This window comes from Talpa occidentalis, unplaced genomic scaffold (assembly GCF_014898055.3).
Source record: "Talpa occidentalis isolate TD23 unplaced genomic scaffold, MPIMG_talOcc4v2.1 talOcc4.8, whole genome shotgun sequence".
Classification (NCBI taxonomy): domain Eukaryota; kingdom Metazoa; phylum Chordata; class Mammalia; order Eulipotyphla; family Talpidae; genus Talpa; species Talpa occidentalis.
Window position 1 is genome coordinate 67,208,532 of NW_023605194.1, and position 14,617 is coordinate 67,223,148.

At 51.3% G+C, this 14,617-nt stretch overlaps 1 protein-coding gene across 5 annotated transcripts in view; it reads right to left on the reverse strand.

Moving 5' to 3' along the window:
• Positions 1–14,617, reverse strand: part of TXNRD2 (thioredoxin reductase 2) — a 63,375-nt gene that overhangs the window by 18,543 nt on the left and 30,215 nt on the right. For all 5 annotated transcript variants that reach the window (XM_037497109.2, XM_037497106.2, XM_037497104.2 and 2 more), the window contains 3 exons: positions 9,048–9,067; positions 8,218–8,309; positions 5,460–5,634 (listed from right to left, as the gene is read on the reverse strand). In XM_037497109.2, the coding sequence (XP_037353006.1) occupies positions 5,460–5,634; positions 8,218–8,309; positions 9,048–9,067 (287 nt within the window). The remainder of the gene's footprint in view (positions 1–5,459; positions 5,635–8,217; positions 8,310–9,047; positions 9,068–14,617) is intronic.

Here is a 14,617-nt window from a genome sequence, read left to right on the forward strand (position 1 = left end):
GGACAGGGCTACTTTCTTGGGCCTGTGGAAGGTGCCTACAGGAAGAGCTCTCAAAAGCTTATCTTCTTGGGCCTCCCCTGGTGGCACAGGTGGTTGAGCGCCTCACTGTGAAGTTGTCCGCAGCTTCTGCAGCACCGGTTCAATCCCAGCCGGCCAGCAAGGGTCTCCTGTCGTGCCCATTGCTCCCCTCAGCCGTGTATTTCATCAGACTGCCTGTTCTGTTCCCCGCTCTGTCTCTGGTGAATCCTCTCACCCTCTGGTGCATCTGGCCTGTACCCCGGTTCTTATATAAATAAATAAATTAAAAAAAAAGATTTACTTTTCTTACTTTTCTTCGAAAACATAACCCTCTCAGGGGCCTCCCTGGTGATGGAAGGGGTTAAGACGCAGCACTATGAAGCTATATAGCCACAGCCACTGCAGCTGGGTTCAATCCCAGGCCAGGGAGGTGGCCCGCATGGCATAGCAGACCTCTCTATCTTGCCCGCTGCTCCCCTCAGCAGTGTGTTTCAGTCAATCTCCCTGTTCTGTTCCCCACTGTCTCTGGTGGGTCCTCTCACCCCTCCATACCTCTGGCCTATACCCCAGTTCTTGTATGCATAAATAAATAAGTCTTCAAAAATAAAAATATAGGGCCTCCCAGGTGGCACAGCGGTTGAGCGCTGGGTTGAGAAGCTGCCTGCAGCCTCTGCAGCGCCGGTTTGATCCCCGGCTGCTCCCCGGCCACCAGAGGAGGGTCCCACATGGTGCGCAGACCTCTCCTGCCACCAGCTGCTCCCCTCAGCAGTGTACCTCGGTCCTTCTGCCTGCTCTACTCCCCGCTCTGGCTCTGGTGAATTCTCTCACCCTCCCGCGCTTCTGACTGTACCCAGTGCTTGTATAAATAAATAAATAAATCTTTTAAAAAAATCATTTTTAATAAATAAATAAATATAAAAATATAACCACCCCCCAACACACAAGCAGATTTGGGTCTCTCTTAATATCAGTAATCATTAACTTTACATCTGCACTGAAATAAAAAGGTGTTAGAGTGTCTAGGTCTCCAACTGGAGAGTTGGGAAGGGGTGGGTGTTGAGTCAAGGTTTCTGTGATAAAGCAGTTTTCTGCATTTGAGACCCATTCCAGTCAGGCCCCTGTGGGATCCTCACCAGGAAGAGTACGGCCACCCATGCAGTTTAGTCATAGCAAGATACAATCGCAAAGGACAGTGTAGGGTAAATGGAAGTGATTAGGATTTTTCCGCCCTCCCGCCATTAGCATCGATGATCGACCCCTGTGATCTTACGCGCGTACCTTAAGGCGGCACCTGGAGTGTGGGGTGTGTATGTGTGTGTGTGTGTGTGTGTGCACCTGAGCCTGGAGCTGCACATATAAGGGCAGCAGCAGAAGACAAGGTGGCAGAGGACTGTGCAGCAGAGTGCACAGAGACCAGCGGAGAGACCACAAGAGAACACCAGAGAGTCCAGAAAGAGCGAAGATTTGCAGGGGGCCAGGAGGCTGACAGGCTCCTACCCGCTGAGTAACTGGTTGCCTCACTACATATGGTGTAGAAGGATCATTAAAAGTCTGAAAAAGCCACTGAGGGCTCCAGGACTCCTCCTACCTGTATGCAGAGAGAACCTGCCTAAGCCTGCTGGCCTTAGACAGAGGCTTCTCCCCACTAGGCTGCATCCACGCACAGCCTGTCTGCTCCTCCACAACACAGACAGCCCAGGTCCTGGACCACCTCTTCCTTGTCACTGGGTGCAGAGCACAGCTAGCCAGGAGTTCCAGTGTTGGGGCTGGGCTATGTATTGCCTCCACCTAGCCTGCTGCCTGCCACCTGGTGAGGGAAGTTCCACAGGAATTTGTGTTCAGCTCTGGAAATCCATTAGCTGAACATAGCTGAGCAAGGACTGTAACCTTTAACAAGCAGTCCCTGGGGTAGAGAGAGGGAACCCCAGACTGTGGCAGATATAATCCCCTTCCTGAGATCACAGTTCCCCATCATTATCTCCCTAGGCACAACCCAGCTCCCTGGCTGTGGTCCGTGTGCATGTGCTGTAAAGGTGGACTATAACTGGAGACGCCGTGGTGGGCTAGGTAGAGGTTGGACAGCTGGGCCTCTGCTGTTTGAAAGGCAGAGCTTGCTGGCTCCCTTTACACTATTTTAGAGCCACTGAAGAGACTTCATCATGGTTTGTATACACAGGTGGACAACAACTATTCTGCTAACACAAAGTCTGAAGAGGAGGAAAAGTTTGATCCCAACCCAGATCTCAAGAACCAGACCATGGGGGCTCCGGAGACAGGGCCACGACGGCACTGCTGACACTCCAGACACCAGGAACAACAGCTCTCATCCTGCCCTTGAGAGGGAAGTGGCTGGTGCTGAGGGGCACCTGAGAGTTTCAGTTCCTGGTTTTCCCGAGGCTTTGCTCTAGAGGCACTCCAACCCTTCTTCAAAACAAAATCTAAGCTGGGGTTCCCTGGTGGCGTAGGCGGTTGAGCACAGCGCTGTGAATCTGTCCACGGCCTCGGCAGTGCCGGTTCGATCCCCACCAGCCACGGAGCAACCCACATGGCGAGCAGACCTCTCCTGTCTCGCCCACTGCTCCCCTCAGCAGTATATTTCGTCAGTCTGCCTGTTCTGTTCCCCGCTCTGTCTCTGGCGAATCCTTTCACCTTCCCGCACATCTAGCCTGTACCCCAGCTTCTATGTAAATAAAAAAAAAAAAATCTAAGTTATAAGCCCAGTTCCCCCTTAGAAGCATTTATATCCACAGGAGTTCACTTAGATGCCCCGACCCGGCTCTGTTTCCCCAGACAATGGGGATTCAGGCCACAACTGGTTAACTGTGCAGGGGTGAATTCGAGCCCATGGTGGCAGCAGCGCAGGCCGACTGTCTTCACTCAGCACCATAATCGGCACATCTGCAGACAGGAAATCCTCCTCACTGCAAGTTCCCAGTCTATTATCTGAGACACCTGGTGTGGGTGGGTGATTCAGAGACAAACAATGAGAGGGCCCCCTGCACAGCAATTAACTGCTTTAACTGCTAATGTGTTTAATCCACCACGTGGAGATCAAGGCTGCACCGAGGAAGAGGCTCAGAGTCCTACTTGGCTTCCAGATTGCAAGGTTGACTTCACTGTCCCTGTGCCCACTGTCCTTGCTGGCTGAGGACAAGGTGCCAGGCACATGGGAAGCCCTGGCGCATGAACTCAGGGCCTTGAGCATGCATCCACGGAGCATGAGGGGCGTTCTTCCCTTTCTATTCTTAATACACAACAAAGCCCACTTTATGTGGACACAGTGCTGGCTACCAGGGTGGGAGGTATGGTCCAGAAGCAGCTTCTGTGCCAGCTGTGCTGCCTCCAGGGTGCTTTATTTTAACCCCCCGGATTGGATCATCCTTATTGCAAGTAGAAATAATGCTTGGGTAAAGGCTTATCAGGGTAAAGCGGCAGAAAACATTCCCAGTTGTTAAACTGGAAAGTGGCTCCTGAATGTTTACAAAATCTGGCCCAGGAGCAAGCAGCAAAGTCAGCACATGCTCATACAGCCTCAAAAGGCATGCCAGAAGCTGCTGCCGCCACCACAGCGCCGCCTTGGGAAGCAAGGTCAAAGGCCAAGTATTGTGAAAAGCTTCCACCCCCAACATCAATCACAGCAGGCAGACTGTCTGGGGGATGCTCTTTTTGAAAACACAAAAATAAAATGACTCCTGGCAGGGGGAGGGTGGGCATATACACACCAGGGGCCTTGCGTGTCACCCACCAGGGCCCGTCTGGAAGCTGGGAGGAATTGGAGACTTCAGAGGGCACAACCTCTTGCCCCCTCACCCTCTAAACAGCTGCCACGAGTGTGAGCTCAGCTGACAGCATCTGGGTGCAGGCCTATGCATTGGTCCAAAGGCAAGACTGGGGATGGGTGTGCATGGGCAAGGGGCACAGAGGACAAAGGAGGAATGTTGGGGGTGTAGATAGGACAGGAGAAACTTGCCACCTCACCATGGAGTCTAAAATAATAAACATCAGGGCCTCCCCTGGTGACACAGCGATTGAGCGCTGGGCTGCAAGGCTGCCCGCAGCCTCTGCAGCACCGGTTCATTCCCCGGCTGCCAGCAAGGGTCCCACAAAAAAATAAAATAAAATAATAAACATCAATTTACACTTGAGGTCTGAATACCTAGGCAACCTTCCACAGTATTCAGAATAAACCTACTTAAAATTTACTTTTACGATTTGTTGCAAGAATATTTCCTCTCATAATTTATTGAATTTTGATTAAGAAGCACTAAATAGACTGGGTTTTTTCGGATCGCTCCTTTGTTCCTCAAATCTGTGCCAACTGTATCAAATGAAGATCTCTGACTCCTCCAGAGTTTATTACACTCTCTAATTTCCAGTTGTTCTGGAAATCAGAATGACTCGGGAAGAACAGATAGGCCTTTCAGAAACACACTGCTCATGATGTAGCCTTGTTCTTTCCAGGAGCCCTACCCCGGAGGATGCTGGGACCCATTCCACCAGGTCTTGACAGGGACAGGACAGCCCCTCTCAAGTGCTTAGAAAACATGTGCTTAATTGATATGGAGCCAGATGATGATCCTGATAACCACACAGGTTCAGAACCTGGGCTTAAATGACTAGGCCCAGTTCAGACAGTGCCTTGTGAACTGGAAACATGGGGAGAAAGTCTGACCTTGATTGCTCCTACTTTGGACATGCGAGTTGATAGATTAGGAAACCAAGAATCCCACTCTAGAAACGACAGGTACTAGAGGGCAAGACATCTGAGTAGGCGTGCTGTGCTCATTCTCCCCACTGGGCATCACCCCCTATCCCTTGCCCTACAGCAGCCTCAAGCAGGTTCATGACTGCATGGCGTCAGGGCTCTCTGCCCTTTTCATCCTGTTCCAGGCCAGGGAGCCTTTCCTCAAAGCTTATGTCCCTTCCCTCAGACCAGACCCCTGGGCAGGGGTCTTCCTTATCACATTCGTACTTACCACCCTTCTCCCCAGGAGGGTGGCCTGGAATGCAAAGAGGGCACAACTAGGGAAGGAATGTGGCTGACAAGGTTGGTAGTGGGCTAGATCTGCATGGCCATACTTGCTCCACCCTCACCTCTCAGAGAACAGGAAGATGCGAACGCAACTGCACATGGGCAAGGCTGGTGAGGCGGCAGCCAGGCCCCGCCCATCTGGAAAGGTCAAGGCCTCTGCCCCATCACTGGGTGCTATCTTTGGAAATCTGTGAGTTTAACTTCTGGACAGACCAGGAAGATGCCCACTCCTAGCAGGTGATGGCCTGCAGCACTCACAGTAACCCACTGGAAAGTATGGGAAGCAATCCCATGGCTGTTAGGACGAGATGTGCTATGTAAAGCCAGTAGGATGAGGGCTGCTCTGGGAAGGGGTGTGCTGCTCTGCGTGTAGCTTGTGAGTATGCACATGGGCTCGGCGCTCTCTTACCTATGGCCCAAAGGACAGTGTCGAAGGTGCCCTTGTCCTCCTTGCCAGAGGCATGGTCCTTCCAGGTGACCTGGAGCTGGCCATCCGGGAGCCTCCCCACACTTGAGGGAGTGCAGCCCCTCAGGAACCGGGTGCCATGAGATTCCATGTATTCCGTGACTAAGGAAGACATTTGCTGCAAAGCACAAGCGGACACACTGTGAGGACCAGATGGACAGAAGTGAGAATGCCACCACTGACTATGTAAAGAGTGGACTTGGGCCCCTCCCTATTTGAAAAGCCCCTGTGGGGACTCCAGAGGGATCGGTTCAAAGGAGAAGGTTCACTGCACCCTCTTCTGGTATGTAGCCTATGTAAGTTACCCCTACTTTTAAAATCTCTTGTTTTCTGTCAGCAGGAGCACATCTAACATTCCCCCTTTACCCCTCAGTTCCAAATCTGAAGATCTTGGGCTCTTCTCAGATGCTAACTTAGTTTTCACTGTAAACAATGACAGAGAAGCACCCCTTTCACCTGACTGAATGGACTGGTGCCCAGTTCCCTACCTGGCCCCCTATTCAAGTGGGGCCAGCTCCTTTGCCACTGGAGAGCTGGGACAGTATAGGGGGGCACCTTTGTGACCCACCAACAAATGGAGGGATAGTGAGCACAGAATGAGGGGAGCAGGAGAAGCCCAGGTATCTGCAGAAAGAGCTCCACCCTTCCAACTCAGCAGACTCTGTGCCCGCAAGGTTGCAGATGGGGGACCCACCTCCCAGGGCGACTGCAGGATTTAAACAGACTGGAGGTATAGTCAACCACAGCTTCTTTTTTAGGAGGAAACATAAGTCACTGTTTAAATCCTGTAACGAATGCTCGGGTGAGCCAGCTCATTTGGTGTCTATATGGGTGGGATTGTCAACTTCAGAGCAGGAATAGGTGGGTAGGCTGTGGGTAGGCCCTCTCAGACCCCTCTGATTGCCTGATGGGTCTAGATGTTTGAAGGGAAACTGCTGGGCATTCTAGAGCCTCATGGTCAGCCCAGTGCCCCTAGGTCTGCCACCTGTGCTGTGTGTCCTTCTCTCTGAGGCAAGGCTGGGTTATCTGGCAATAATGTGCCTGTTCCGGGGCATATCTTGAACCTGTCCCCTCTCCACCCCTCTTGCCAGAGTGCCAACACTGTCTTCATGTGCCAGTGCCATCCAGACTACCGAGGCACCACACTTGTCCTTTCCTTACTACTGAAACCTCCCTGGGACTCATCCTGCCCGCCTGGGCTTCAGCTTCCACCTGCCAACCTGACCCTCCAGCCAGTCTCTCATGCTTGAGTCCCTCAGCAGGTCCAGATTCGCCTTCTTCTCGCCCCCTTCACAGGCCTATACTGGGAAGCACAGCCCCTCTTGTCAGTCTCCAGCTTCCATGTGAAGGCCGGTCCTCTGATGGGCCCTTATCCCTACAGGCCCCACTGGCCCTTGGACCTCACCCCTGCCTATGTCTAGCTACATGGCCTCCTTGCAGCTCCTGTCTCTAGCTGTACAGTCTATCCCTAAACCCTGAGGCTCAGAGGACCTCCCTTGGACACTGTCCTTGTGCGGGTGCTCAGTGTATATATGCTAAGTGAAGGCACAGATGCGTGCAACAGGGAAGGGGGAACTGGCACAGGGCTGCATGGGAAAGGGAGCACATGTCAGGGCTGCCAAGGCAGAATGGACTCTGGAGAAGCAGACCTGAGGAGGGGTAGAAGTCCATCCACCTTTGCAGGGGCACAGAGAGCTTGAAACTTGACGATGACAACTCATACTTGGATGACATGTGACATTTCCTTGAAGAGTTTTTAGTTTAAAAAGAAATCTCCATTCAGTCCTCATGTGGATCTGTCAGCTTTCAGTGTAGGTGTCTGTGTCCCAGATGAAGATCAGCAGCAGCTGACCCCCAGAGCTGCTGTGAGCTGCAGCAGCATTTGCCTGAAGCCCTCAGAAGCTGTGTTGACAAACCTGGCATGCTCAGGGCAGACCACCCGCCACCAGGAGACCTGAGTGCTCAATTTGGCTTGCTACATCTTTTCAATTTATGCCAAGTGGACAGCGCTGTCGCCAGGGGCTGCCATGTTCCAAGGTGATCACTCAGGGCCTCACCAATTGCCACCTACTCCCTGTTGCCCTTGGTGATTTGGTTCAAACCCCAGCCTGCCACTTACTAACAGGCTGCCTAGAAGGAGGGACCCAACCTCTGGTCCCTGAATCTGGCCAAGCATGCCTTCGGGCATCCTTTTTGGTTCAAAGATTTGGGAAGCGGGCCTCCCCGGTGGCACAGCGGTTGAGCGCTGGGTTGCGAAGCTGCCCACAGCCTCCACGGCGCCGGTTCGATCCCCGGCTGCTCCCCGGCCACTGGAGGAGGGTCCCGCATGGCGCGCAGACCTCTCCTGCCGCCTGCTGCTCCCCTCAGCAGTGTACTTCGGTCCTTTTGCCTGCTCTGGCTCTGGTGAATTCTCTCACCCTCCCGCGCTTCTGACTGTACCCAGTGCTTGTATAAATAAACAAATAAACAAACAAATAAAAAAAAAAAAGATTTGGGAAGCTGTAACATGTTCTTTGCAGCAACCCTCAGTTCCACTCCAGCAGATCCTTTAAATTTTGGGAAGAGTCTTATCATTCAACTCAAGAACCAATTTCTAAATTCTAAGATCTCACATCCGGCCTATAGCTGAACTTGCCTGATGTGGGGCAGCCCCTCAGGAGAGCAGAGCCACAGGTGGGAACTTGGGATAACAGGGCACTACCTGATCGAAGCCCCGGAGGGGGATGCTGCGCATCATGATGGTGGTGTCCAGGCCAATTCCTGTGAGGAAGCCGGCGCACTCCAGGGCCACGTCTGGCAGAGGCAAGTAAGGAATGCTAACGGATCAGATTGAGACCCTAAGGGTGAGACAAGTCCCATCATCCCAAAAGAGAATTCCCTATCACCATATACACCCATCTCTTAAATGCACATCCAGTGTGAGGTGGGGAGATCCCTCCAGGACCCACGGTCAGGGAGCTTCTGCCTCCATGGAGCATCTGTCCAGGCTCCCTGGAGTTTAACCTCAGCCTCCAGGGCCAGGTCTACTCCCCAAGGAGTTCCAGTGATGACAGAAAGGAAAAGCCTCCTCTGTGAGAGACACGAGGCAGCCGCCTTCCACCTGTGGTCCTTTAGCAGTCCCAGTGCTTTTATCTGCTCTTAAATGTCCCTTTCCCAGCCCCAAGTCCTCCCACACTCCTCCCATGGCCCTCCTTGGTTTCACTGCTCCCTCTCATGAATGAGTCTAGAGTGGGGCAGCTCCCCAGGGAGGACCGCCTTGCTCATGGCTGTGTCCAGCTGCCCTGGCTGGCTCAGCCATCTCAGCATGAAGCTCAGTAAAAGCCTCCAGGAAGTTCTAGCCACAGAAGATCATGTTCAAACTTCCCCTCTGCACTGGTCATCCACCCTAAGTGGTCCCATAAGTGCCGGTTCTAGGTGGCAGAGTTTGCTCCTTGATGGGAGGGAGAGTAATGGGGGAGGGGCTCTCAGGACTGAGTTTCCCCTCAGGAAATCCCCTTAGCCATTTGTCAGCTGCACCTCAGCAAAGGATACAGCTGGCCCCAACCACCAACCTGTAGAAGGAATGAACACACAGAAAGAAGAGGTATGAGTCCCACATGTGGCCACCATGAAGCATGGTGGTCCCAAATGGGGCCTCTGCAGTGGGGACAGGTCTCTTCTCGGGAAAGGTCTCTTCAGCCTTCATGCAAGGAGCTTGGTCAGCTAATATGTCATTGTTGAGTCAGCTGAGGATAACAGTTCAAACAGGCCACCCTACAGGACATAACCCACCCCCCAGAAACTTCTGTGGTGATCTACAACATTACAAAAAGTGCCACTGAATCAGGAAATTGCCTGGCTGTAAGAGAAAAGAGAGGTCAGTGATAATATGGCACATGTCCCATGAAGAGCAGGACCAATACAGATGCCATGGATGTGTTGAGAATGTCTAATTAGAAGAGTCACAAGGGTTATCTTCTGCACTAAGGTAAGTTCTACTGTGGGGTCCCTCTGGACCTCCTTTGGCCAGGGGAGAAACAGAGACACTTAGCGAGGCAGGGGGAACAGACAGTGGGAAGACTCTGAGAAATCATCATCTATGGGCAAAACAGCTGCCTGTTCAGTCTCACTATATACTGTGCCAGGATCGGGAAAGCCAGATCCCCTGAGCAAGGATAAAGGACTGGAGAAGAGAGGGGACACAGGACACTGGCACCAGCAGACTTACTTAAAATATTTGCCTTCTTAGTACAAACCCTCTCCTGTTATTCAGCTCCACTCCCTGCACGCGTGCACACACACCTGCACATGCATGCACACATATATACATGCATAGAACTTAACAGAATGAAAACTCCTGCACGGGCGGCAACGTGTGGGTGGGCTTGTCAGATCACCTCTTCAGTCTTTGAACAAGAGGAGGTGATGTAAGGCTGGATAAGCCCAATGTCAGCGCTAATCCTGGCAGGTACTATTGATATAATTCCATTTTATTCCTCTGGAATATTTCTGCAGGTACCCTGCAGGAAACAACCAGTGCATGGCTTCCTCTTGGGCAGACCAGGGGGCAAAATCTTGATGGAGTCACTTTTGGGATGGCCCCCCTAAAGTACCAAATGATTATTATTCTTTGCAGGAGGCAGAATCTGAGAACTCACCTAGAGGACTCCCTTCAAATGAGCTAAGGTAAGAAAATGCTGCAGCAAAACACACCATCTCTCAGCCTCCAGACCATGAGAGGTTGAGAGTGCCAGAATACTGGGCACTGTATTCTGGGGTTTTTTGGTAGGTTTGAAACAACAGATTAGCTTCTGCTGGCCACTGAGGAAACCCTTGGGCATGACAGGGGACTGGGCAGTAAAGCAGGCATGGTTCAGGCTGGAGAGCCATGGGAGGATGATGGAACTGGCAGCAGATGTCAGTAGACCAGCTTGTTGGACCCAGGGAAGGGGCTGAGTGTGCCTGTAAGGGTTGGGAACATTTGCCAGTATACTTACATTAAGAGACCCAGCCATAAGGGCATCAACCAAGGCCAGAAGTCAAACCTCCTCCCTGGGAACTCATTCAACTTTATATGTATTCTGGAAAGCTCCACTCTCTGTGCCTTTTGGTGTGCAAAGATTTTATTTGAAGGTATAACTACTGTGGGATTAGCCTAATCACAGGGCAGGCTTTGTTGTTCAAAATCTGAGTGGGGGGAGGAAGCAGAAACAAAAGCTTAATTCAGACCCATGAAGCCTGGACTTAAAGAGCTCTCCACCTGCCTCTCAAGTTTGAAGACTCCTGATCCACTCCCCAAGGGGATCACATACACAAACTGAGAGCCTCATGGCAGGCAACTGGCCCCTTGGCAGTCCCACCAGTGCAGGAAATGCCCCACAGATTGCTGTGCTCGGTGCTCCAGGGAGGTAGCGCTGGGGCAGAGAGCCCCAAGGCAGCTTCTCCTGTGGGTCCTGCTCTAGGCCTGCTTGGGACCCACCAGCTCAATCACACTCCTGGAGCCCGACACTGGGCCCAACTCTGCACAGCTGGAGCCTGTTTGGGCCCCATAACAGATGGCACCTAAAGGCTCTGGTCATGACTGATGCCACCCAAAGGAGGTAACTTCCTCAGCCCCTGAAACCTGTGTACCTTAGTCACAGGGCACACCTGGGGAGACAAGGAGCAGGGCTTTATGACTGGTAGCCAAACCCCAGGCAGAAGACTGCTCTCCCTCTTGCTGGACACAAAGGAGCATGGAGGCTAAGCAGAAAATGAGAAAACTAAGTGACAGTGAATTTTTCTAAATAAATGGCTGTGGTTCTTTGCAAGATAAAATTTACATTCTTCCCTGTTGCACTTAGGAACAAGAGGAGTGATTACAGAATCTGGTCAGCTTCTGGACTTAATAATGAGGGTCAAACAAAAACTCATTCCATGAACAAGTCTGACAGGCAGCATTAAATCAGTCCGATTTACAAAAACACTCTCCCTGCTTCTCAGAGCTCTGGACTCCAAGGACAGGCTCAGGCAACGGGTGCAGCTGCAGGAGAGTGGACAGGCCTCAGCTAGTGAGTGGCCAGCATTGTAGGGAAGTTCTATCAGCCCCTTACTCTGAAGATCTTCTAGGGAACCAAGCAGGGGCTAACACTAAGCAGCAGGAAGTTGCAACTCAGGTGCCTCGTAGGCCCAGTGTGGGTACAGAATAGCCCCTGGTAACTCTGGTCTCTTTGAAGGTACTTTGCCATCAGAGAAAGGTGACCACACTGAAGAATGCCACAAACTGCCAGTTTAGAGCTCGGCTCTGCAGAATGCTGACTCCAGACACAGAGCTGACCCAGGCAGGAGCGCTGACCAGCTGGGCCAGGTTGCTGAGGAGGGTCTCAAGTTCAGTAATCTTGATTCCCCATTAGGGAACTATCATAGGAGGCAGGACCAGAAGTTCTCTAATTTGGGCAGGTTGGGTGGCAGGACCCAATCCTTATGCCAGGCTGCTGGGTCCAGGAGGTACCCACCAGGTAAGCAAGGGTAGACTCTGGAGGCCCCAGACACATTTGGTCCAGATAATAGAATGTCTGCTTCCTAAAATGAACTGTGGGGAGTGAGCCCACCTTTCTCCCCTTCCACAGACTCGTCATCTGAATGGCTGGACACTTCAGGAAGCTGCCAGTGACTCTGAGCTTTCCCTTGTGAGGCTGCATATCCCAATTTTGCCCCCATTTCTCTCACTGGCAGTGGGCAGCTTCCTGAAGTGATTCCTGCTACCTGCCCAGGAGACCCTGTCCTTTCACCAAAATCCTCCTCACTTCTTCAAACTATTATGGATTTCTGTGGAAAAAAATGAAGAAACAATGACAGAAAGGAAAACAAGTCAGACACAATGCTGGCACAGGGGCTGAGGCTGAGTAGATGCCAGCTTGCATAGCCAGCTCAGAGCCCACAAGCATTGCTGAGCCCAGACAATGCCCAGGTTGTGGCTGCCAGGGCCTAATTCGCTCTACCCCCATCCCTGCTTGGCCTCAGAAGGTCCTGACCAAGGATGTAGGAGCTCAAGCTGCACATGTTGCAGTCTTCTACATATGATCTGTCACCTCCAGGGATTCCGAACCAGGTACCCAGGTATGTAGTAAAGAGAATAATTTTGTCTTCTACCAACTGGGCAGGGTTTACTCATTCCCTCTCTGCCATCCTTTTTGCTCTAGATTCTCCAGACCTAGATGTGAGCAAAGGAGAAAGGAGGGACTCCTCAAATGTCCACGAGGCTAGATGCCTGTGAGGTTCAGGGCCCAAAGAGTAGGATGAATCTCGGGGCAAAGGTGGCTGGAACAAGTTTGGAGGCTGAGGAGCTGCAGCTCTACTGTGCACTCCACTTATCTGACCTGAAGCTACTGGTCATTGTGCCACATATAGACATGCCCAGAAAGAAGGTCCTGGCTTCCACCTGTACCCCATCATGGAGAAGAAGGCGGGAGGGAGGCCCTGTGCATGCTGTGGACCCCACCAGGTACCTGGTGCCTAGCTGGGTATGCCCAGACACAGCCCCCAACAGGCCTTAGGATTATGCCAAGGGACATAGCACCACGCCAGGCAGAGGCCAGGCACACTGGTACCCTTGGCCACTGGCGGGCTTCCCAAATAGGGCCAAGTAGAAAAGTCCACAACTGCTACAGAAGGCACCCTGGGGGCAGGGGAGGGGCAGCCCTCAGGTCCATATTAATTTCAGCTCCATTTTAAAGGCGAGTTAAAATAAACACGGGGAATATTTATAAGGCAAATAAATCTGGCAGAAACAGCCCCTCCAAGTGTGAGCAGAGGCCTCCCCCTCAGCCCCAGCCCAAGCTGATAAAATACAGAAATGCTACTGTAGACCCTCCGGGCTTATTTTGACTGCAGCAGAGGAATGTAACATGTAAACACTGACTCCCATATCACACTGTTACAACTTGCATTAACAGCATTGGACAAAAGCCGCATTTTCACAGAAGCATCGTACAGGGATATATCTCTAGCTTAATTTTTAAAAAAACCATTTCCTCACATAAATCATGCTCAGAACGAAACGGGTGACTGATACATTGCAAACACTTTTTTCTTAAACAATAACATACCTAAATTCCTTATAAACCAAAAGCTTTTAAAAAAAAAATCTTCTAAATGTTTTTTTTCTGACGAAAATAAACACTGCAGTTTCTTTCCTGACCAAAATATCTGGAGCTGTGTCTTCCAGTGCAGCAGACTGCTGCCCCCAACAGCGGCCCACGCCCAGGGCCACTTGCTGAGCACCATTGGCACCCACACTCAGCTGCTCCCCCCAGCCCCAAGTGGCAGCAGTCTGGGCCCTCTGTCTACCTAGCCTCAAGCAGCAGGTTGAGAGAGAAACACCAGAAGCTGGCTGCCTCCTGGAGGCTGACTACATTTGAAAATGTACAGGGAAAATAGCAAACAAAAGAAAACAATAAAACACTCAGCAACTAATTGACAAAATGCAGGATTCAGACAATGCTGCCCTTTGGTGATGGGCCAAAATGACTGAACAGAAGTCTTGTGCAGGGAGCCTGTCTCCCAGGCAGCTGCACATTTAAGGTCCTTTCCAACACGGAATGAGCAGACCACTACCCCAGCCTGGCAACATGTCTATGAGGTAAGAGCCAAAGAAGGACTGGGACCCACTGGGGATGGAGCCTGCACCATTGTGGGAGGGGCTGTGCCTTCAGCAAAGTGGGAACCCCAGCAGCAGGTCTCATTAAACCTCACCACAGACAGCTAAGAGTATACCAAGGACCCAAAGGCAAAGCCATCCATGGAAACCCTATAGGAAAATGGAGGGGATTCTCTTCAAAAACAGCCCTGGAGGTGAGCAGGCCTTCTTGAACATGCAATAAATCTAAAAGTTGTTAAATGTAAAAAGAGATCTAAGTCACATTCAGAAAAATCATTTGTGTATCACACAAGTTAAAAGACAAATACAAGTTGACAAAATTTGCAATATAAACAACATAGGATTACAACCCTAACAAGCAAACTAGCCGGAAGATAAGAAAAAGATGAGAAGAAAAGAAAAAAGCAGACAGAAAGAGGACCATTGACAATCTATATACACACAGGCATCCCCACACTCACAGACACAATTTTAAATGGCCAAT